At 43.2% G+C, this 20,592-nt stretch overlaps 1 protein-coding gene across 3 annotated transcripts; it reads right to left on the minus strand.

Moving 5' to 3' along the window:
• Positions 1-461: 461 nt before the first annotated feature.
• On the minus strand, positions 462-15,113 carry pcdh10b (protocadherin 10b). Of its 3 annotated transcripts, XM_062425833.1 has the most exons (6): positions 12,582-15,095; positions 11,536-11,594; positions 11,154-11,260; positions 3,718-3,934; positions 3,572-3,654; positions 496-515 (listed from the first exon to the last, which is right to left on the minus strand). In XM_062425833.1, exons 1-6 carry the CDS (start codon positions 15,093-15,095, stop codon positions 496-498), a joined length of 3,000 nt encoding a protein of 999 aa, XP_062281817.1. The 3 variants fall into 3 exon arrangements, with proteins under 3 accessions (XP_062281818.1, XP_062281817.1, XP_062281816.1); XM_062425834.1 differs by lacking the exon at positions 3,572-3,654 and having other exon boundaries at positions 462-515; positions 3,777-3,934; positions 12,582-15,113; XM_062425832.1 differs by having other exon boundaries at positions 3,572-3,934.
• Between the last annotated feature and the right edge of the window lie 5,479 nt (positions 15,114-20,592).

A 20,592-nucleotide genomic window follows, 5' to 3' on the forward strand; every position in this document is an offset into this window, starting at 1 on the left:
CACGCAGATTGGAAAAGGATGGAGAGATCAGTGTCTGCTTTCATCTCTCCGCTGTCGCCCGTCCGTCCTCCTCCTGTTCGTTTTCAGATTCTCAGTCCGGCTGAGACAATGGGGGGGGGGGGGGGGGGGTCCTCCCAGTAAGGCTATGCATCTACCTGCCTGCACCCATTTATCCCACAACCCCTCAACGCCCGGCAGTGCCCCGAGGAATTCCAGAAAGGGGGGGGGGGGGGGGGGTGGGGGTGGGGGTGGGGGGCTCCTTGAGGGGCTCATTACCCACAAGGTTCCTCATTTCGTGTGTCGTCGTGTGTGTTTTTATTTTTTTATTTTTTGCGTGAGGAGGAATGAGGAGGGGAGGGGGGAGGGGCCGGGGGGGGGGCAAAAAAAAATAAATGGGTTGATAACTTGATGATTTATTTTTATAGCCTAGTTGTCGGGGGGGTCGGGGTGATTGTGCAAAGTCACGCAGTCTCCGGTATGTCCACGCGAAAAGAGCTAGCAAACCCTTTTCCTCGCTGAAAGAAGCAGAGAAAAAACACATATCCTGGTTAGCTGTGAGTGTGGGTGAGTGTGTGTGTGTGTGTGTGTGAAGGAGAAGGGGTGTGTGTGTGTGGGGGGGAGTTTGTCTGAGAAGGATGACAGAAAACAGAAAAGAAAGAAAAGCAGCACTCATAGAGCCTCATTCACACAGAATTAGTGGGTTCACAACAAGGGGCAGGAAGTCTCACATCCCATGATGCTCTGCTTCAATTCACTCTGGTGAAATGTGAATATATGACTATGGATGTGAGGGGAGGGGGGGGGGGAATAGTGGCATTGGACGAGGGGGGGTTGCTGGTGAATATTGCATGGCCAATTTATTTAGGATGACAACAAAAGAGGAAGAACAGAGTCTCCCCCCCATCGCCCCCCCTCTCCCTCCTCCTTTAGCCCCAACCTCCATGTTGTCTGAGTTGGATGCCTTTAATCACTGGGCTCTGGCTATCATCCCACCCTCTCTCCTCCCTCTCTGCACCCCACCCTGACCTGACCCCCGGCCCAGGCCTGCACCCCCCCAGGACAAAGAGTCTCTGTGTATCACTGACTTGATCAGATTAGGAAGATTCAGCCTCTCCGTATCATCATTTCTATCCCTTCCTCCACCCCCTCTACCTCCTCCCTCTTCCCAACCCAGCCTTCTCTCTGACTGTTGTACCCCCCCCCCCAATCCAACACACACACACACACACACACACACACACACACACACGGCCACCCCCGCATTCATTAGCATAAAGGCCACAGTGATCTACTTTGAGAGTGGAATGAGTGGTGGTGTTCGTGGGAAACACGGTAATATTGGAGCCCTTCAGTTGGAGTGCTGCATCATGAGCACAGAAAGAGTCCATCCATGGTAACGGTTGTTAGCAGAGCAGCACACAACACACACTGTGCAGCAAACTGAAGGTTGAACAGTTAAAAAGGGGAAAATACTTTACAGAATGATAATGATTCCTTTTTGTTTGAATGTTTAATGACTGTCGTGTGTTTGGGGGAGAAGTTAATACATAGTATGAATAATATATGTTTGAATGCAGCAACATAATACTCTAAATCTGCATAAGAATTATACTGTATGGATATCATTATGTTTTACATTTCTAATTGTTATTATAACATGCTTTATATATATATACACACAATCTGATGTGTGCACACAGTCCTTTATTCTGACTCATGAAACTCTTTTATTGTACAAGTGCTTCTCAAAGCTGCATTATGACTATTTTTATAATGATTTCTTTCATTTAGTTTTGATTGTGTAATATATGCTTTTCAATAAGAAACAGCCTCATATCCCCAATTTATGTTACTTTTTGTTAACTGTTTTATTGCAGATTTTTTATTATAGGTATAATATTACAGATACTAGCAGGATGGCTGTAATAACATCAGCCCATCCCCTTACTCAATGAAATGTTATCATAACTCTGTGCATCATCATAACAGTTACTATGATGTTATAATGATTGCATTAGTTCTTTATTTGAATAGTTAATGTTATACCACTGTTATACTTTATAGATTCAGATTCTTTATTATGGTAAGCACTTCTTATACTGTTGAAATACATCACTACTGAAATCATCTCCACTTCTCACCATAATAAATAAAATGTTATAATTATAACCTGCTTCAGTTCATGTTAAGTAACTATAAATATACATTATGTATAACCTGTGATCACAGCCCTGTTTAACACTTTGAGCAATGCATTGTTACTATATTTTATATAATTAGTACATTTTGTTATTTCTATACTCTGTTCAATAGTGTTAATAAATAGTTGTTAATGAGCAACATGTGTTGTAATTGTAATTTGATTTAACATCACTATAGTTTTCTTTGTTGATTATTTAGTCTGTGTCATCTTTTGTGCTGAAATCAATCAAATCTTATTCTAACCTGTTTAGAAAGTTGGACCCAGCTGATCCTGATGTATGACCACGCTGCTGACACACACTCAACCAGCTCACAGCCTTCTAACAGAGAACTATTTATAATGTGTGCAATTGTTCGACTTTTTTGATCTAGGATTTTTTTTTTAAATTAAAAAGCATTGCAAATGAATAAAACATTAATTAAAAAGGGTGGGGGGACATTTTTCCTGCTGCTCCTAACAGCATGCTGTGGTTTTAAATGATGGTGCTAGGGAAGCAGCGGGGCTCTGACAGTCTGATAATTCCAGCTAGCTGCGTCGGATGATGAGAGAGGGGGCCTCTTCAGGCGCTGCTTGACAAAATTATAATTAAGCATTATCACCAAATTGCAGTGATTGAGGATGTATCTCTTTGTGGCCTTTGAATGAGAGTTTAGAAACAGTAATTCCTTGGGAAATGCTCCTTTCCCCTGCTTTTTTTTCTTCCTCAATTATCTAAAACTGGTTTTTGATCCTCAGCTTCGACGCAATAGCCTCCCCCGAATGAGAATGAGATGTTAAACTCACTGCCTGCTGTTCTTCTGCTTCTGATTAAAAACAGCCTTTTTTTTTTTTCATTGCAGGGCTCCATGAGGGTGGCGGGTGGGTGGGGTGGGGGGCAGTGTCTCTTATATTACAGCAGCCATTTTTCCATAATGACACAGAACTTCTTTAATGCTAACATCTCCACCCCCATCAAAACAACCGTATAGATCATAAGTGCTTTAAGCTCAAAGGCTAATCAGTGATGGAGGTTCGTGTGTGTGTGTGTGTGTGTGTGTGTGTGTGTGTGTGTGTGTGTGTGTGTGTGTGTGTGTGTGTGTGTGTGTGTGTGTGTGTGTGTGTGTTGGAATGAATTGAAACGGTAGGTGAGGAAAGATAAGATCATCACAGTGAGATAATGGAGATGCTTGAGAAAGAGGGAAGAGTTAGTTAAACACTCTGACAAGAGGGCTGAGAGAACAAGGGTCAGACCTGAAATGAAATGAATTTCACGCTGCCTTCCGACAGCCAATCCAGGGAGGAAATTGAATTTGGAATCTTTTCTTTTTTCACCTAATTCGATCACCAGATCAGAGAGCGCTTAGGGCCGGAGCAAAACAGAATACTCACTTAAATAAGCTGGGTTATAAGGTGCTCTGGTGCTAGGCAGAAATGCTTCCAACTCTTTCCTCTCTAAGGAGCCGTGGTGGTGGCTGAGGTGATGGTTTTGGAGAAGGTGGTGGTGGTGGAGGTGTTGGTGTTGGTGACTGAGAGGCGTCTCTTTGCCAAAGGTGGAGAATAACTTATCAGTCGTTTGCTGGGGGCTTTCAAATACCTCTGTGTCCGGGACTGAGTCCATGCCGGGCACGTGGAGGTTGCTGCGGTAGTCTGGGCCCTGGCGCCCGTCGGAGGGCACAAAGCTCGGCATCCAGCAGCGATCGGAGTGGCCCAGAGCCTTACACTCCTCCGTGCAGTTAGAGAACAGATCAGCGCCTGTACAGTAAAGAGGGGGGGGGGGAGGGGGGGGGGACATAAGAGGTGTTTAAGTCTTTAGCAGTTCTTGACCAAGCCAGATTAACAGGAAACATGATACCTGCGTTAATACACACACACACACACACACACACAGACACACACACTTAAAATGTAAAAAAAGGATTCAAAGTGTGTCTGGTACATATGATCACTTTTTACATCCACATTTGCTTTTTTCATGAAATAAACTTTTGAATTCAGGAGTTTTTTTTCATGTTTTGTTGATGCTATTTTTAATTGAATGATGGATCTGAATGGGTGTTTTACCACTGTATGTGGTGTGTGCCCTCTTTGCTTTCATAGCAGACTGAATGCTTGAGCATTTTATCTGTTTTCCAAGCAATAAAAGCATCAATTTTACATGTGCAACATTTCATCTCAGTAAATGCATCAGAAGCAAAAGGTTTTAAAACAGCCCTTCTGCAAAAAAAAATCTTTTTCTCAAATAGTCATTTAGCAGCATTCATCTTTCAATACCTATTTTTTTTTTTTCTTCAGAGCAGGATCATTTCAGACTGGCTGAGATATAGTAACTGTAATTGTTCTTAAAACAGGTTCTCTTGATTCTGGAATGCTGGTAGTGTCAGAAACTGGTAACAAGAAAATGATCCTGAAAAAAGTATATCTGCATTGAAAACAGGCAGATGTTTAATTATGATAAAAATATCATTTTGTAATTCAATAATATACAACATGACTGCTGCAGATTTATTGCCTCCAAAATGTTGAAAAGCCTTATCCTTCTTTTTTCTTTTTTCACAAACAATTTCAAGGCTCAGGCTCTCAACTCTCTGCTGTAAGTGGCAGTAGAATGTAGACAACGTGTCATTTCTTATTGTTTCATATTGAAATACATTCAAATATTTTTGAGGATACTTGGAGAAGTCATTTAGTTGGAAACGGCTCAAATAACAAGCAAGGTGCTAACAGAACCAGCTCCTACAAATCTATTCTTAACCAAAGATGTGCTGCTCACATACATCTACTGATGTATTACTTATTAGTAACTAATGCACAGAGAGAGGAGAGGAAACATTTAATGAATTCTCTAAATCCATCAAATCATTGATACTCAACACTGATAGAATTCTGATTTGGAAGATTGAAAAAAAGACAAGAAATAGATATTTATACATAATAAGGAGCCAGTTAGTAAACGAGATTATGTAAGGAATGATTTGATTTGATTTCTTCATCATTTGTTTATTCAAGCGTTTGTTTCTTGTTTCTGTAAATCTTACTGTAGTGCATTCAAGTTTCACTGTGTAACCCTCGTCATTGTGTGTGTGTGTGTGTGTGTGTGTGTGTGTGTGTGTGTGTGTGTGTGTGTGTGTGTGTGTGTATGTGTGTGCGTGTGTGTGTGTGTGTGTGTGTGTGTGTGTGTGTAGGGGGTGGAGAGGTGGGTGCAGCCTTCAAAGCCATTGCCAGTGAACTGCCCGTGCTCTCTTTAGCCCGGCCATTTGATTAACCAAACCACAAACTCAATAGTATTGAATTACCCCCCTCTCCCCCCCCCCCCCCGCCCCCCACTCGTCCCAGGCCCTGCGTCTCACCCCCTTTTTCAAAAGCTATTGTTCTGTGTGAAAAGCTGGCTGCAGGTATACGCAAGAAAACCAGTTTGTGCGTGCTGGCTTTCATGTGGAGCGTTTCTTTGTGAGGGATTTTAATGGCTGGAATTCTCTGTGAGGAAATCACCTTTTGTCAGAGAGCAAAGCAGAACACAGTTAGCGGGAGTGTTAGCTGTTCAGCGCAGCTATTTAGGCTGAGTGTAAGCCTTAAGCCAAATTGTGTTTTCATTGCCCCATATGTTTTTTTGCAGTAGGCCTGGATCCTGTGTTTGCATGTTGTTTCTTTTTTTTTGTTTTTTTTAATCTAAATCCGCTTGTTGTGTATGTGTGTCTGAGTCGCTGTTTGGGGCTAAAAATCTGAACTGTCCAGCTCAGGCTATCTGCTGCTAATCCCTCTGAATACAGACTGATTAGGCTAAGACTGCTGCCGTCCCAGTAAGCAGAGTGTGTGTGTGCGTGTGTGTGTGAGTTCTGTTGTGTGTGTCTGTAGCGGTCAGCAAAGGGGGAATTTGCTTTGTTACAAAGCGGATTAATTTGGCTTGCCGTCACTAACAGCTTGGAAAAGTGCCCGGTCTCCTAACGAGAGGGTTTCTTATTAAATATTAACCAACATGCCATAAATACACCATCACATTACATTTTAATACGGCCTCTTACATGGGGCAGAACAACTTACTGTACAGCTTGATGGGGGAGTAAGTACAGTGCACGCTGTGTACTGACATACTGTATCAGTGCACCTACACACACAAACTAACAGCTCTACTTCCATTACAAAATGGATGCTGTGTTAATTCTCAAAATGGGAAATGTGGCATTTAGACTTTGTCGGAAAGATAAGACTCAGAAACATGAACACACAGACACACACACACACACACACACACACAGACACACACACACAGAGCCATGTTCAAAATGTGAATAAAGTGTGTGGGTAATGCCTTTATCTCTCCACTCTGTAGTTCTCCAACAATTTTCTCAGAGAAACAGTCTGTGTGAGTTATGAGGCGTCGTCCGGCTGCCGAGTACAGTATCTGCCCTCCACTTGAACACGGGATGAGAAAGAACTGTGTCAACATGTGTCGCACTAAGCCAAACACAAGCACCGGGGCCAACGAGGAGACAGGGGGGGGGGGGGTGCGCTGACCCTCCCTTCTTCCGGTGCCTCATCTCATCTTGGCATTCTGCACGGCGCTCGCGCAGAGCAAACGCAAAGTCTTGATAATAACCTTCATTTGGTAATTGGTATGCAGAGGTCTGAAAAATGAATTACTGATCAGCGAGCTGTTACCACGGTGATAACGTGAACCGCAGGCCTAAGGAGGAATTCATCACAGCGGCAGGGAGAGATGGGAGTGGAGTTGGGGTGGAGGCTAGAGGATGGGGGGGGTTGAAAAGTGGATAAGCACCTCGACTCAATCTTCTCCAAGTGCATGACATTGGCTATATTGATAATATGTACTTTACACAGGTAGCAGGACTGGAAATTGGCTCCCTGAGGGGCCTCCTGGGGCCGCTGGCATGGTCTCACAGGGTCCGGCAGCAAATGAGGAGCACTTTAATTCCACCGGGATTTCAAGCACAAAGAAATGTGCCGAACACATAATATACAGAGTGACCTTTAACTCACAGGTTCACTCTTAACACTTCCACTAACAACCGCTCCACTACCTCAGACTATCCACCAACAACTACCTTCATCTATGGAAACAGTATATGTGATCAAATGGTGATTCTATTGTATTGAGTTAAAATGATAATAATAATTGAAATAATCAGAAAACATGGTTTACATGAATTGATGAATGATACTATTCATTTATCAAATAAAATGAGCAAACAGTAACTGATTACAGCTACAATGTGAATATTTAGATCATCTCTTCATACATACATTTCTCGTGTGTGTGTGTGTGTGTGTGCGTGTGTGTGTGTGTGTGTGTGTGTGTGTGTGTGTGTGTGTGAGTGTGTGTGTGCGTGAGTGTGTGTGTGAGTGTGTGTGTGTGTGTGTGTGTGTGTGTGTGTGTGTGTACACATGAAATTGAATATTATGTATTTATAAATGAAAAAGTATATAGTGTACGGTATAAATGATTTTAATTCTATAGTGAAGTATACACACATACGATCAAATATATAGAGTATACTGTGCATATTTGATATATTTTGTATTCATACACATATCATCTATACATTAAATGTGTCTGTCTCAAAGTGAAAAGCTGTGTTAGATCATTAGGACTGTACATTAATGAGTAAAGCAGTAATGATTTAAACCACATTGACTTTACTCTGATCTGTAATTTAAGTAAAGGATGTGTGTATTTCATTTTTTATTATAAAATTAATAACTTTTAGCTTTTTGACAAATTCATCTATGATTGATGACATCATTGGGGCCGTGGTGCATTTCGTCCTTATTTTTTATCTTTTATCATAAAAGATATACAATAAAGCAATGATGGGCATAATGGTTAGACGCTGTAAACATTAGATGGGTTATTATTAGACATTTGTAGTCAATGGTAGCACTGGTAATGATAATAGTGGTAGCAGCAGTCATAGTATGTATAATACCAAATGGAAGGTTTTTACATTTCTCATCCCTTTCACCAAATGAAAACATGCATCCACACTGAAATGATGGAGCCATCATAACATCACAGCTAGAAGAGTGTAATGGCACATAATGTGCAGTATTGGTTCATTTGAATCCTGATTTTGACCTTTACTGCAAATCCTCCCGTCTCTTCCCACACTCACTCTCTCTGCCGCGGACTGAACTGCCTTGAAAATAATCTTGGCACTGATCCGCCCGGCAACCAGTTTGTTCTCCACACTGGATCCGAACTGCTCAGATATAATGTGTCAGAACTGAAGTAAAACATCCTTCAAACTTTGTAAAAAAAAAAGGCTGTGAAATAAGAGCAGAGTTAAAAAAAAAAATGACCCTGATAATATAAGAAGTCGGGGGTTTTTTTGTAGTGTTTGGGCCTTTTCTTATATTAGTCACAGGTGATTCCTGGACTCTCTGTGACTCTTTAAGTGTGTCCTTGATGAGGAGAAACTGAGTGGCTTTTGATCAGCGAACAACTGAGCACACAACCTGAAGCAGCAGAAAATGTTGGCACGGCGACGCAGCCAGCAGCAGAAAAAAAAAACAACAAAAAAAAACACACACAAATCACTGTGTCGACAAAAAAACCATAAAACAACCACTATGGTAGAAAAGACAGAAACTATACGGAGCGATGAGGGTGAACGGCACCATCTTTCCAGGAGTCGCAAAAAGGTTCAAACTAATCTAACTGGAGTGTTTCTCTGCCAGTATATCACTGCTTTAATTCATATATAAAAACCAATATGCTCCTACAAATCTGATGACACGCACAAAAAAAAAGGAATTCCTCCACCTGACTGATGTTTTCATGAAGTCTCCCGTCAGCGGCCAGAGACAAGGCAACATTGTGATTGATGACATGGACATGTGTTTATTTTACATTAGCATTTATTAATAGCGACGTGTTTGGAGTACACCCTCACTGCTGACAAACTCAATTAGCACACGGAGAGTAAAGCCTGTGTTCTTTTTCCAGCATTGTGGGAGCAGAATAGTGGGACGCTAAGCCAGCCTATCAATTATCCTAATCAAACAAAGACTTAATGCACGGCAAATAATCTGTTTAAAGGCACTAAGCCGGTTGATAACTCCACAACAAAGTAACTGTATCCTATTTGCCACACCAAGGGTACTCAAAGTCAGCAGTGAAGAGCTGTCAGGCATCACAGCTGGTCACACAACAGGACATATGCTGGGACTGTATATGTTTACTGTATATGATGCTGTTTTTTCTTTGCCAACAAATGCTGACTAGAATCAGGCTGTAGAGCGTCACAGAGTTCCTGATTTAAATCAAGCAGTTTTAGACGGGACATTATTTAAGTTTTGCGTGTGTTTACCTCTGGCTTCTTTTATTAAACAGTCATTTGTAGCAGATACTCACACAAAATGATGATACATTTGAAACAGGACAGCTCTACTCACATGCAGCAGCTGCTCAGGCCCAATTAAGAGCAAAAACATGTAAAAAGACTATCAAAAATGATCAAGTATTCAAAGTTTGCATTGAACTCTGGGTCAAACTCATAGTTCTGTATTGTTTCCTCATTTAAATGAAACATTTCAACTTTACACTGAGTTTATACTGTAGGTAAAGTTGTTATTCAACTATTTAAGTTCAGTTTCTTTCACCTTTATGAAAATATTTCTCAGTAATAAATCTCTAATATGAGAATATAGAAAAATCCTAACAGAATATCAGCTCAGGCCTGGCAGCATTCACATCAAATGCTAATGCACTGGAAATAGGACAGCTCCATCCACATGCAGCAGCTGGCTGGCTCACTTCTGACTAGGAACAAAAAATGATCCACGGTGGTGAAAAAAGACCAAAGTGAAGCAGCCTGACTCTGAGCTTATTAGAGCTAAAAACATGTTTACTGGAGTCTGTGTAAGCCATCCAGTCCTACTGGAATGACAGTGGAAGTGGCAAGCAAGCTCCATTTGGCACGTCGAGGGCCCCTGCTGCGGCTGACCAGACATGATGACAGGCTCCATCCACAGAGGGGCCCGCACCAAAGAAAGCCTGCCGCTGAATGAAGACATAAAACAGGCATTCATAACTCAGTGGGGCCCTATTGTACCAGCTCAGATGGGTTCCTTTAGGCAGGGGAGATTAAAAAAGAAACAGAAAAGGATGGATATTGAAGAATGTGGTGGGGGAGGAGGGGTGGAGAGTACAGAGGGAGTGCAGTCGGAGAGTAAGTGCCCGAATGAATGCATTAATTAATTTAATGAACGAATGAATTGCCTGTTTTGTTTGCTACAGCCGCAACCTATTTGGTCCCCTTCCCAGCACTCCGGTGCAAGCGTAGCCTCATTAAAAAGCCTGTCACGTCTCGTTGAGTGGTCTCCAGCACTGAGTGACTGAGCTCAGAGGGAGCGGGCTCCTCATTAACACCGCCACCATATTTACAAACAACAGCGCAGGGGTTCGTTTTCTGCCCGCCGACACGAAAATCATCAGAAAAGACAACGACAAATATTAAGAGACAGGAGGGACAGGTTCACGTGGAGGGCGAACACTCAGAGGCAGCTCAGAGGGACAGGATCTGATTCCATTACAAGCCATCCTAAGCTTTTTTATTTTTATTTGGGGAAGGAAGGAAGGAAGGAACAGGAAATTAAAAGCAAAAGTGCCACCAGAGAGAAATCACAATCAGACACGCTGAAATGCCTCAGATGATGCTGACTGCAGACGTCTGTAATGCTAGCACTAATTAAAATGAGCCCCCCCCCCTCCAGCATGACACAATGTGCTGCAACTGACCAAGAAGAGTCCAGATATTCAGCACTGCAATCTGCTCCTGGACCCACACTGCATAGTAACCACATGCTAATCAGCAAAGCCTACTCCAGTCCTGTAGAAGCCAGAGAGAGTGTTTGATTTGCCCTTTGAACAAGCAGCTTAAAAAAAATCAAATAAACCCAACGTGACCCGCTGTAGTGAGCTCTCTGGAAAAAAGAAAAGAAAAGAACGTCTTACCGGAGGAATGGCCTCGATTAGTGGCGTCGTGATCGCTGTCCCCCTGCTCGCTGTCTCCGTGGCCGCTGTCTTTGGAGCTGACCAGGTCTGCCTCCTGGAAAGCCGAGCTGTGACAAAAAGAGAGCGTTCAATCAAAAGCCCCACTTACCATTTTGATGTTTTTCCCACTAACATCAGTTATTTTAATAGCACAGACAGCACCCCCGCCACTACCACCCTCCTAATCTTTGTGATCCCATCTCATCATCTAGAGCATCATCACAGTAATGAGAGTTATCAGTGAATGAACTAGAAGCAGTCAGCAGATAAGAGCTTCATTACAGGTGGATGTGACAGAGCGAGCAGCAGGAAGGCTGCGGTGAGAGCTTCTCTTCATATTTACCTGTTGACACGTCTCGGCCTGTCAACCAGGTAACTGAGTTCAGCTCGCTGGTGTTTGGTCTGAAAGAGAAGGGGTGGTATTCAGTGTGTGTTGCTCGAGCACCTTATGTAACATGATTAGCATAGAGGCAAAAGGCAACAGATACAAACAAAAAAACAAAAAAACATCACCGCCAAGTCAGAAATGATGCAACCCACACAGTGCCATGTTGATGTTAGCTATGAAATGAACCTGAGCTGTGTTCAACCATTCCACATATCACTCATATCGGGTGAGGAGTGCGTTTTCCCACAGGGAGGGGGCAGGGAGAGGGGGGTTCAGGGAGAGAGCGCAGCACTACAGATATGTTGCCAAGGCACAAGATGAAGTAGTGCACCTATTCAGGCTCGCACAGCCAAGAGACACATCTTTGTCCAGTGCGACTCAGCAACATTGTGACCAGTATGCTTAATGTGAACGCTCCTTTCCCCGATGACTGGGTCACACACACACGCACACACACACACACACACACACACACACACACACACACACACACACACACACAGCAACCAGCAGCCTATTATCCACCACATATTACCCTTACACACTACTCTTCTTCTGATTCTATCTTTGTTGTTTTTTTCATTTCAAAGACCTGGGCACAAACATTTATTCATTACTGTTCCAGGGCCGACCTCCCTGAGGACTGCTGAAGGCAACATGTCAGCAACCAGTAGTCTAATCACTCTGTTTGCTTTAATGCCTTTACGGGGGGGGAAGTCAGAGGGTGTTGCAGTATATGTATAAGCACAGCCATCTGTAGAAGGGGTCCGTTCAAACACTGGACCTGACATGCCACTGAACTGAGGGAACCAATTTGGGGGATGGAAATGATTCATGTATGAAACATTGTATCTGTCACTTAAATATGTATTTAAATTGTATCAAACAGGCAGGCTTCATGTGTCTCATGGGGGGTCCTGTGTATGAATTAGGTTTTAGTCATGCTGAGGGTCTCTGAATGGAAAGGGATGTTACACTGTAGGTATGAGAGGGACTCTTACCTCGTTTGATAAAATGCTGCCGTTTGATATGATGTCAGGCTGCTGGTCTGTGTACCCTGTCACTATGGCCCCGCACGGGTTGTGATCGGTGTCTGTGCTCCTAGATGGACTACACGGCTTTAGGAACATGAGGTCGGTTTTGGCAGACTCTGGAGTCAGACATACCTGGTAGCAATAGTTCTGGTTTTGGTGATGGGAGCCGAAGCTCCCTGACTCCTCCACGGGGACTTGAGCAGTACCGGGCCCACTGACGTTAACGGCACTTTGCACCAGCATGATATCCGACTTGCTGAGCTTTTTCTTGCGAGCCCGGCTCTGCCGTGAGCAGCAGGCGCTGCAGCTTAGGCAGCAGTCGCTGGCCAGGCAAGTGTAAATGTTGAGCTTTTTATCCTTCTGGCAGCGCACAGCCAGCACAATCATGACCAGCAGGAAGATGAAGGAGACGGAGCCCAAGGCGATGATGAGGATGAGGGTCAGATCCAGAGTACCATCTTTGGCCTTGGTGGCTCCTCCTCGGTCCCCGCCGCCGCGGCCCTCTGCCACGCTGTCCACCAGCATCACCAGCACGCTGGCACTGGAGGACAGCGGAGGCTGGCCGTGGTCTCTCACCTCAATCAGTAGGTCGTACAGCTGGTGGGGGTCTCGCTTGGCCGACACTCGCCTGGCTGTTCGGAGCTCCCCGGTCCTCCAGTCCATCCTGAACATCCCATTCTCGTTCCCCCTCTGGATGCTGTAGGACAGCCGGGCATTCTCACCATCATCTGCATCCATGGCCACAATGCGGGTCACCAGGTAGCCCGGTTCAGCTGAGCGGGGCAGAGGTTCCTTGGCTGTGCCGTTTTTTCCCAGGGGGGCCAGCACCAGGGGGGCATTGTCATTCTGGTCCACGATGATGACTTTGACTGTGGCGTTGGAGGAGAGCTCAGGGTTGCCTGCATCTTTGGCCTGGACCATGAATGTGAAATCCTTCAGCTGCTCATAATCAAAGGACCTGAGTGCATACAGATAGCCTGTCTCCTCGTTGATTGACACATAGGTTTTGACTGACATGCCCTGGATGTCACACTCTAATATGGAGTAGCTGATGAGCGCGTTCTGCCCCATGTCCTGGTCCAGAGCCGTCACAGCGTGTATGTACGCCCCTGGCACGTTATTCTCTGTCACATACACATCATATATGGTCTGCGTAAATGTGGGCGCGTTATCGTTCTCATCTGACACCTGGACTCTGATGGACTTACTGGTGGCGAGGGAGGGCGTACCTTTATCCCGCGCGACCACGGTGACGGAGTAGGAGTCCGCCTGCTCCCGGTTCAGCGGCCCGTCGGTCACAATGGTGAAATAATTCCTAAAGGAGGTTTTTAATTTGAAGGGGACATCACCGAGGATTTCCACGTGGATCTGTCCGTTCTCCTCTGCGTCCAGGTCCGTCACACTCAGCAGGGCGATGACGGTGCCCGGAACCGCTTTCTCGCTCACATGCTCGGTAACGGTGCTGAAGGTGATCTCCGGTGCGTTGTCGTTCAGGTCGGTGACTTTGACCAGGACTTTGCAGTGCGCGGGCACAGCGTTTGGCCCCAGATCCTTAGCCTGGACGAAGATCTGATACAGGCTGCTCTCCTCGAAATCAACCTCTCCGCGCACCTCGATGCGCCCTGTGCGCGGGTCTATGCTGAACAGGTCCTTTACGCGGCTGGAGATGTGGTTACTGAAGGAATAAACTATCTCCCCGTTAAGACCCTCGTCCATATCGGTGGCGTTCAGCTGGATGACCAGTGTTCCTACTGGTGCGTTCTCCGAGAGGCTCACTGTGTAAACAGACTGCTCAAACACTGGCACGTTATCGTTAGAGTCCAGCACTTTAACCACCAGCAGCGCGGTGCCAGTCCGGGGAGGCTGACCACCATCCACCGCGGTCAACACGTACCTGTGCGCTGCTTGCTGCTCCCGGTCCAGCGGCTTCTCCAGCACAAGCTCCGCGAACTTGTTCCCGTCCGTTTGGGTCTGCACGTCCAAGTAAAAGTAGTTGTTAGTGGTGATATCATAAGTGCGTAAAGCGTTGGAGCCCACGTCCGGGTCGAACGCGCTCTCCAGGGGGAAACGGGTGCCCGGAGTGGCGCTCTCTGAGATTTCCACCGTGATGTCCGTCTCCGGGAAACTGGGCGGGTTGTCGTTAATGTCCACCACCTCGATCTCGACCCTAAACAGCTCTAACGGGTTCTCCAAGAACACCTCCATGTTGAGCTGGCAGCTGGCGCTCTGCTTGCAAATATGCTCCCGGTCGATTTTCTCGCTAACGAATAGAACGCCATTCTCCAGGTTCACCTCTAGGTATGGTGTCCGAGAGCTGGGCACCACCTGGAAGCGGCGGGAGGCCAGTTTGGTAAGGTCCAGTCCCAGGTCCTCGGCAATATTCCCCACCAAGGCGCCATGGTCCGCCTCCTCCGGCACAGAGTAGCGTATCTGAGAGAGCACTCCATCCGTGATGCACAGGACAATCAAAAGCACAATCATCGCCGGAAAAACAAGTGCACTTGGGAGGAAAAAAAATTATAAACCTTATTATCCTCTGTGAGTGAAAAAAATGTCAGTTTCCATCACCCATGTAAGTCCGGAGGCAAAAGTCTCCAAAATGCGCAAAAGTCTCCAAAAATGTGTAAGGTGTCCGGAGAAATCTGTCCGAATTTCTTGCAGTGGTCCCATTAAAAAAGAGGCATTTTGGAATTTTTAAACAATTTGAATGTCTGCTGAAGCTTTTTTTTCTCTCTCTTTTCTCGGTGCGCTGTCTTGCTTTTCAGATGCGTCCCAGAGAAGCTATAGCGCACATTCCAATGAAGCGCAGTGCTGCTGGAGTGATGAGAGCAGTATGGAAAGGACTTGGAAAAAAGAAATCATAATCCATACAAGAAAAATAAGACATACATGCTATCTTCTACGATGACCCCTAAGCAGGAGGAACATTTCAGACTTGTCCTCTTTGTTTTTTCTGGCAGTGTCTACTCTTGGCACCCTGCTCCCTCTCTGCGGTCTCCTCCACTCCACTCTCTACTGATGCTGTTCACTCAACTATTTGCTTTTTTTCCCCACATCGCGCCTCCCCCTCTCAGCCCCCGCGGCTGTAAATCACGCTGAGAGCTCTCTCCTGATTGGTTAGTGGGATTGCCTGTCAACGTGTGCTCGGCCCATGTCTCTCTCCCTCGCTGCTCCTCTACCTCTCTCTACCTCCCTTTGAGCTCGGGCTGGCTTCTCTTTAGAATACCTGACGCAAAACAAAAGAAGGAATAGAAAAGCAGAAAACTGAACATTTATGACTTTAACACATCAGCTGTTAAATGTTGACTACATCCTCACCCGCTCGTGATGTCAGTCTAATGAAGCAGTGTGTGATTAGACTGAGTGGAGGACTTGTTGACTTGGTGGCAGGGCCTGTGTAGGCCTTAGGACAGCCATGGCGAACCGGGTTAATGCATGCAAATGTTGTGATATGTATGCAGTGAATCATTTGCCATTCATGTGCTGCTCTCAAGGCTGTGCGCTATAATTACACCCAGTAGTAGTAACGTTATTATCTCTCCTCCAGCCACACAGCAGCGGGACAGAGAGGCAGGGAGAGCGGTGCATCTGCGGACCTCATACGACCCCTAGCGGTGTAAATGCAAACCATGTTCTGACTCAAACCCAGCATCATACAGCTATACAGAATCATTTTTTGGTTATTAGTGTTATTTTGCATATGGATTATCGAATGATTGGAATGATAAGAGGCTGTTGTGGAGCTGGAGGATAGATTGTTAAGTGGATGCTGTAAAACAGGACAAGCAGCCTTTTCTGTAAGAGCAGCAAACCACTAGAATTCTCCTCAGGAAATAAAGAACTACGTCCTGTACAGTATATTTATATGTGAGGTGATAGAGTTTATATCTATGTGCCAAAAACCTTCAATGGTGTTCAAAAATCCAAGAAATCCCCTTTCTCCCAGAAATGAGGTTACCTCAAAATGTTAATGTCAACATGTCTTCATTATGTTTTATAACCAATAGAAAACACATTTTGACTGACACAGTTTAAAATGGATTTTCCCAATAATGGTTTTTGTCCCTGTATTCATATTTCATTTTACAGCTGATGTAGAGTTCTGATATCTTCCAATCAGACTTTGTTGAAACCCTCTGAGCACACATGCTGTCTGCCATCAGATCAAACACCTGAACCAGAACATAATATAACGCTGGCTTTAATGTGTATTATTATCTTTATTTTCAAAAAAGGAAAAAAAAGTGTGATTTTAGATATCAGACTGATTGTTATCATTATATCCCTGAAAATATATCAAGCAATGTGTTGAATTGAATTACATTCTAAAAATAAACACATAAATAAAGACATGTAGAAAATAAAAAGATCAGATTCTCCTGGTCACAGCCACTAACTCCAAATACACAGCAACAAAGAAATGGGGCTTTAAGATAGTTTAAGTCAAAGTCACAGCTAAACTTACTCACTCCTGGAGCTTTTTACTGTATTATGGTCATCATTAGCAGATGAATGCTATCTGTCATTTGAGTAACATTGATCCAAACAGGAAACACAATTCTTGGAGCAGACTAATATATAACATTACACAAGGATAAGGATATATAGATAGAAACAAAAATGCTGAAAATGAAAAGTATAAAAATATACAGGCGCTCTGTTAATATCATATATATATATATTGCACATGGCAGCAATACAGTTATTTTTGAAGAGATGGACACCAGCTCATAACTATACACACATTTTGTCATTTGACTTCTCTGACACTCAGGGGTTGGTGATCATTTTTATGAATGATGAAATTGAAAGATTCCCATTTATGGTGAACATTGGCCATTTTTGCACATAGTTCCCATTTGACTACTTGATGTTTTATAGACAGGATAGAATATATCAAGTGGTTTTATTCACCAGCTGATTCCAGTTGATCTCTTAGTGATCCTCTCTTTGAATCATTTACTCATCATTCACAGCATATATCTGGAACTGCTGCGATTCTTGTTCACATGAAAATCAGACAAAAAAAGTAAATATAGTAGTATATAGTAGTAAGAGAGAACATATTCAGTGGTTTTTCACCTTTATTATATTTGTATCTACTGGATGATTTATTTCTTCTCCTCTGAGTTGATCTGTTATGTGCTGAGTTCTAAAAAAAAAAAAAAAAATCATATAAAGAAGAAGCTAAATAAAAGACATCTTTATAAATGTAACAAAACAGGATATGTGATGCTCCGCTCTGAGCTCAGCAGAGAGAAGAAGGAGAGCATCTCAAGTCAGACCGAGTGCTCCCCCTAGTGAAGGACTGTAACACTACACCCTTCACCCAATGCAGTGTGGTCTGCTCTCTGTATCCTGCCTCTGTCTCATGTGTCGGAAGCCACAGTGTCCACATATTCACATCCATGAGCTGCAGTGAGTTAAACAAACACAGATTCACTTCATCTGCAGACTGTCAGAGCTGGACTGAACAGGCCACTGGAGGAGAAACATGAATTTGCTCCAAGAGGAGATTTTCTTCATTAAGTTCCATCAAGTCAGAGGTGCAGTCAGACATGCATCACTGTCTGCTCAGATAGGCAGAGTGAGTCTGGACAGTGTGGATATCAGAGCTTTATGTATGTGCAGATACACACATTAATCCAGAGTGAGCGCTGACACAGAAACCATAGTCACAGTCACGAACGATAACTAACTTAACTACATAAATATGATTGTTTTACCCTCATCACTCCCCATGCACATCACTGCACCATACACACACATACACAGATGCACTGAAGCAGCAGCTAACTGCCCTCTTATCCTGATTTACATGGTCATAACATTTTTACTCCAGTCATTTTTAGAGCTAAAAATAACAACAGAGTGACCAGTAATTGCTGTCTTTCAGTGGCTGTCTCACACATCAAACGGTTCCCACATATTGTAGCGGGCAAAAAAAAAAAAGTCTAGAATCTAAAAAGGGTGCCCTCAAGCTAACCCACCCATAAGATAATTAGAGCAGGAGAAACAGCACATAATCATCAAGTGTTAAAAAGCTACAGGGACAAAGAGTGCACTGTCTAATCTGAACGCAAGCACACTGTTAGCACACTATCAATTAACACTCAAGTGGAGTCACATCCTGTGGTGTCACACGGAAGGTAATTTTAGATGTTAGGGAAGACAAAAAGAGTCTGGCCACATAAAGCATGCTACATTTCTATGATACATATCACACAGACTGGAAACTGTATACAGTATGATCTGTGTGTCCTGCATACTGTATCAGTTCAGACATTTGAACAGTTCTAACACAGCAGTCAATGGACTCATGTCATGAATTTGATGAGTGTAGACTTGATATTTGATATTTGATGTGATAACTGAAACTCTACTTTGACTTTAACACCAAGGACTTTTTGACCTAGAATAACTAATAAAAGGATAATATAAAGTTGTGGTGTGTTTTCTCCTGATGACAGATGACAGCAGGATGTAAAGGACAGATGATATTACAGATGATCATATTGAGATGTAAAGACTCTGCTGTGGTTCACAGAAAACTGACTAACTCAGTTATAACCACTGAAACCTGATTATTCTGTTTTGAAATGTTATTCAGGAAACAAAGTCAGAATTTCAGCAAAATTCAGTTCCTCAATATAAAATGTGTTGAATTTCTGATGAAGGTTGACTGAAATGTTGCCATTCAGTTATCATCTCAACATCCAATTTTGTGTCTTTTCAATGTTACGTTTATTTTAAAGTAAAATTATTTCTATAAACCGTCGGTGTATTACTTTGTTTAAAAGTTCAATGTGGCTTTATATTTTATGAAGCTTTATTACTAATTTAAGACTCAATTCATAAATTGTAGAGGGTTAAGTTAAGTTCATGTCTTGATACGTTCTAGTGATTTGAAAAACAAATGGCCTCAAATGTCCAAAACATGGAAATATGTTTGTTTTAAAATTACACCTTTTTAAAAAAAATGTTTTAAAAGCATACCATCCTTCACTATGTCAATAAATTAACATAAATAATTATAGCTGTTATGTTCTTATTTTAGATAACATAAGATCATAATATAGTGTGATTGTGATTGTATTTTTACTATAATTAATAGTGTCAAATCTAAAGAAAACATGAACATTAAATACATTTGTGGTTAAAATGTTAATATAGGCACTAATTATATTTATAAAGGAATACTTAAGCCGGTCAGAATATGAACAGTATGTTAGAGTTAAACTGTACCTTTACTTTCCACATCTAGGATGGTGGACAGGTACTGGATGTAAATCATGAGGGGCACAATACACCAAAATATAATTCCTAGAATACTCAAACAATTACTGAGCCAGAAGCCCTGCACTGAGAGAAGGAAGAGGTACAGAGGGAGAAAATTATCATTTTTATACAGAAAGCCCAGAATCAGACATATTAAATACACATGTATGAAAAGATGGAAGCTACTGCTTTGAAGTGTAAGAATAATATCACAGTCTCTCTCTCCACAAACCCCCAACAACCATCTCTGCTGCATGAAAACTGGTCCAGACTGAAACATCTCAACAACTACTGGATGTATTGATCTTTATACTTTTCATCTAATGCTATCATCAGGTCAGAATGTCATTTCATCTAATACTTTGTATTGGAAGCACATCGCTGCCACACCAGACAAAAAAGAAGAAAAAAGATCATGATGTAACATTAACGTTTTACAACAAACTGCAAATTCACTCATTCTGTGCTGCAAATATCACAACCAGAGTTGGAGTGGAGTAAACAGCACACAGAGGACTGGTGTGTCTGAGTACTCAGAGCATTTATTTGTGTAATCACTTAAACTCTTTTCCATTTTCAGAGATATTCTGCTTTAACCACAGTGTGTGTGTGACCTCCAGCAGCCTCTGGATAACCTGTTAACTCAAAGCAAGGCTGTTAGGAGCCACAGCTGAGAAAACTGCTGTTTGTCAGCCTTGAA

The sequence above is a fragment of the Scomber scombrus genome, chromosome 9, assembly GCF_963691925.1.
Source record: "Scomber scombrus chromosome 9, fScoSco1.1, whole genome shotgun sequence".
In the NCBI taxonomy this organism is placed as follows: domain Eukaryota; kingdom Metazoa; phylum Chordata; class Actinopteri; order Scombriformes; family Scombridae; genus Scomber; species Scomber scombrus.

Coding starts and splice junctions, on each gene's coding strand:
- pcdh10b (XM_062425832.1), bottom strand. CDS start 15,095: ATGATTGTGCTTTTGATTGTCCTGTGCATCACGGATGGAGTGCTCTCT. Junction 11,261..11,535: donor AGGCCGAGACGTGTCAACAG/GTAAATATGAAG, acceptor TTTTTGTCACAG/CTCGGCTTTCCAGGAGGCAG. Junction 3,935..11,153: donor TAATCGAGGCCATTCCTCCG/GTAAGACGTTCT, acceptor TTTACTGTACAG/GCGCTGATCTGTTCTCTAAC.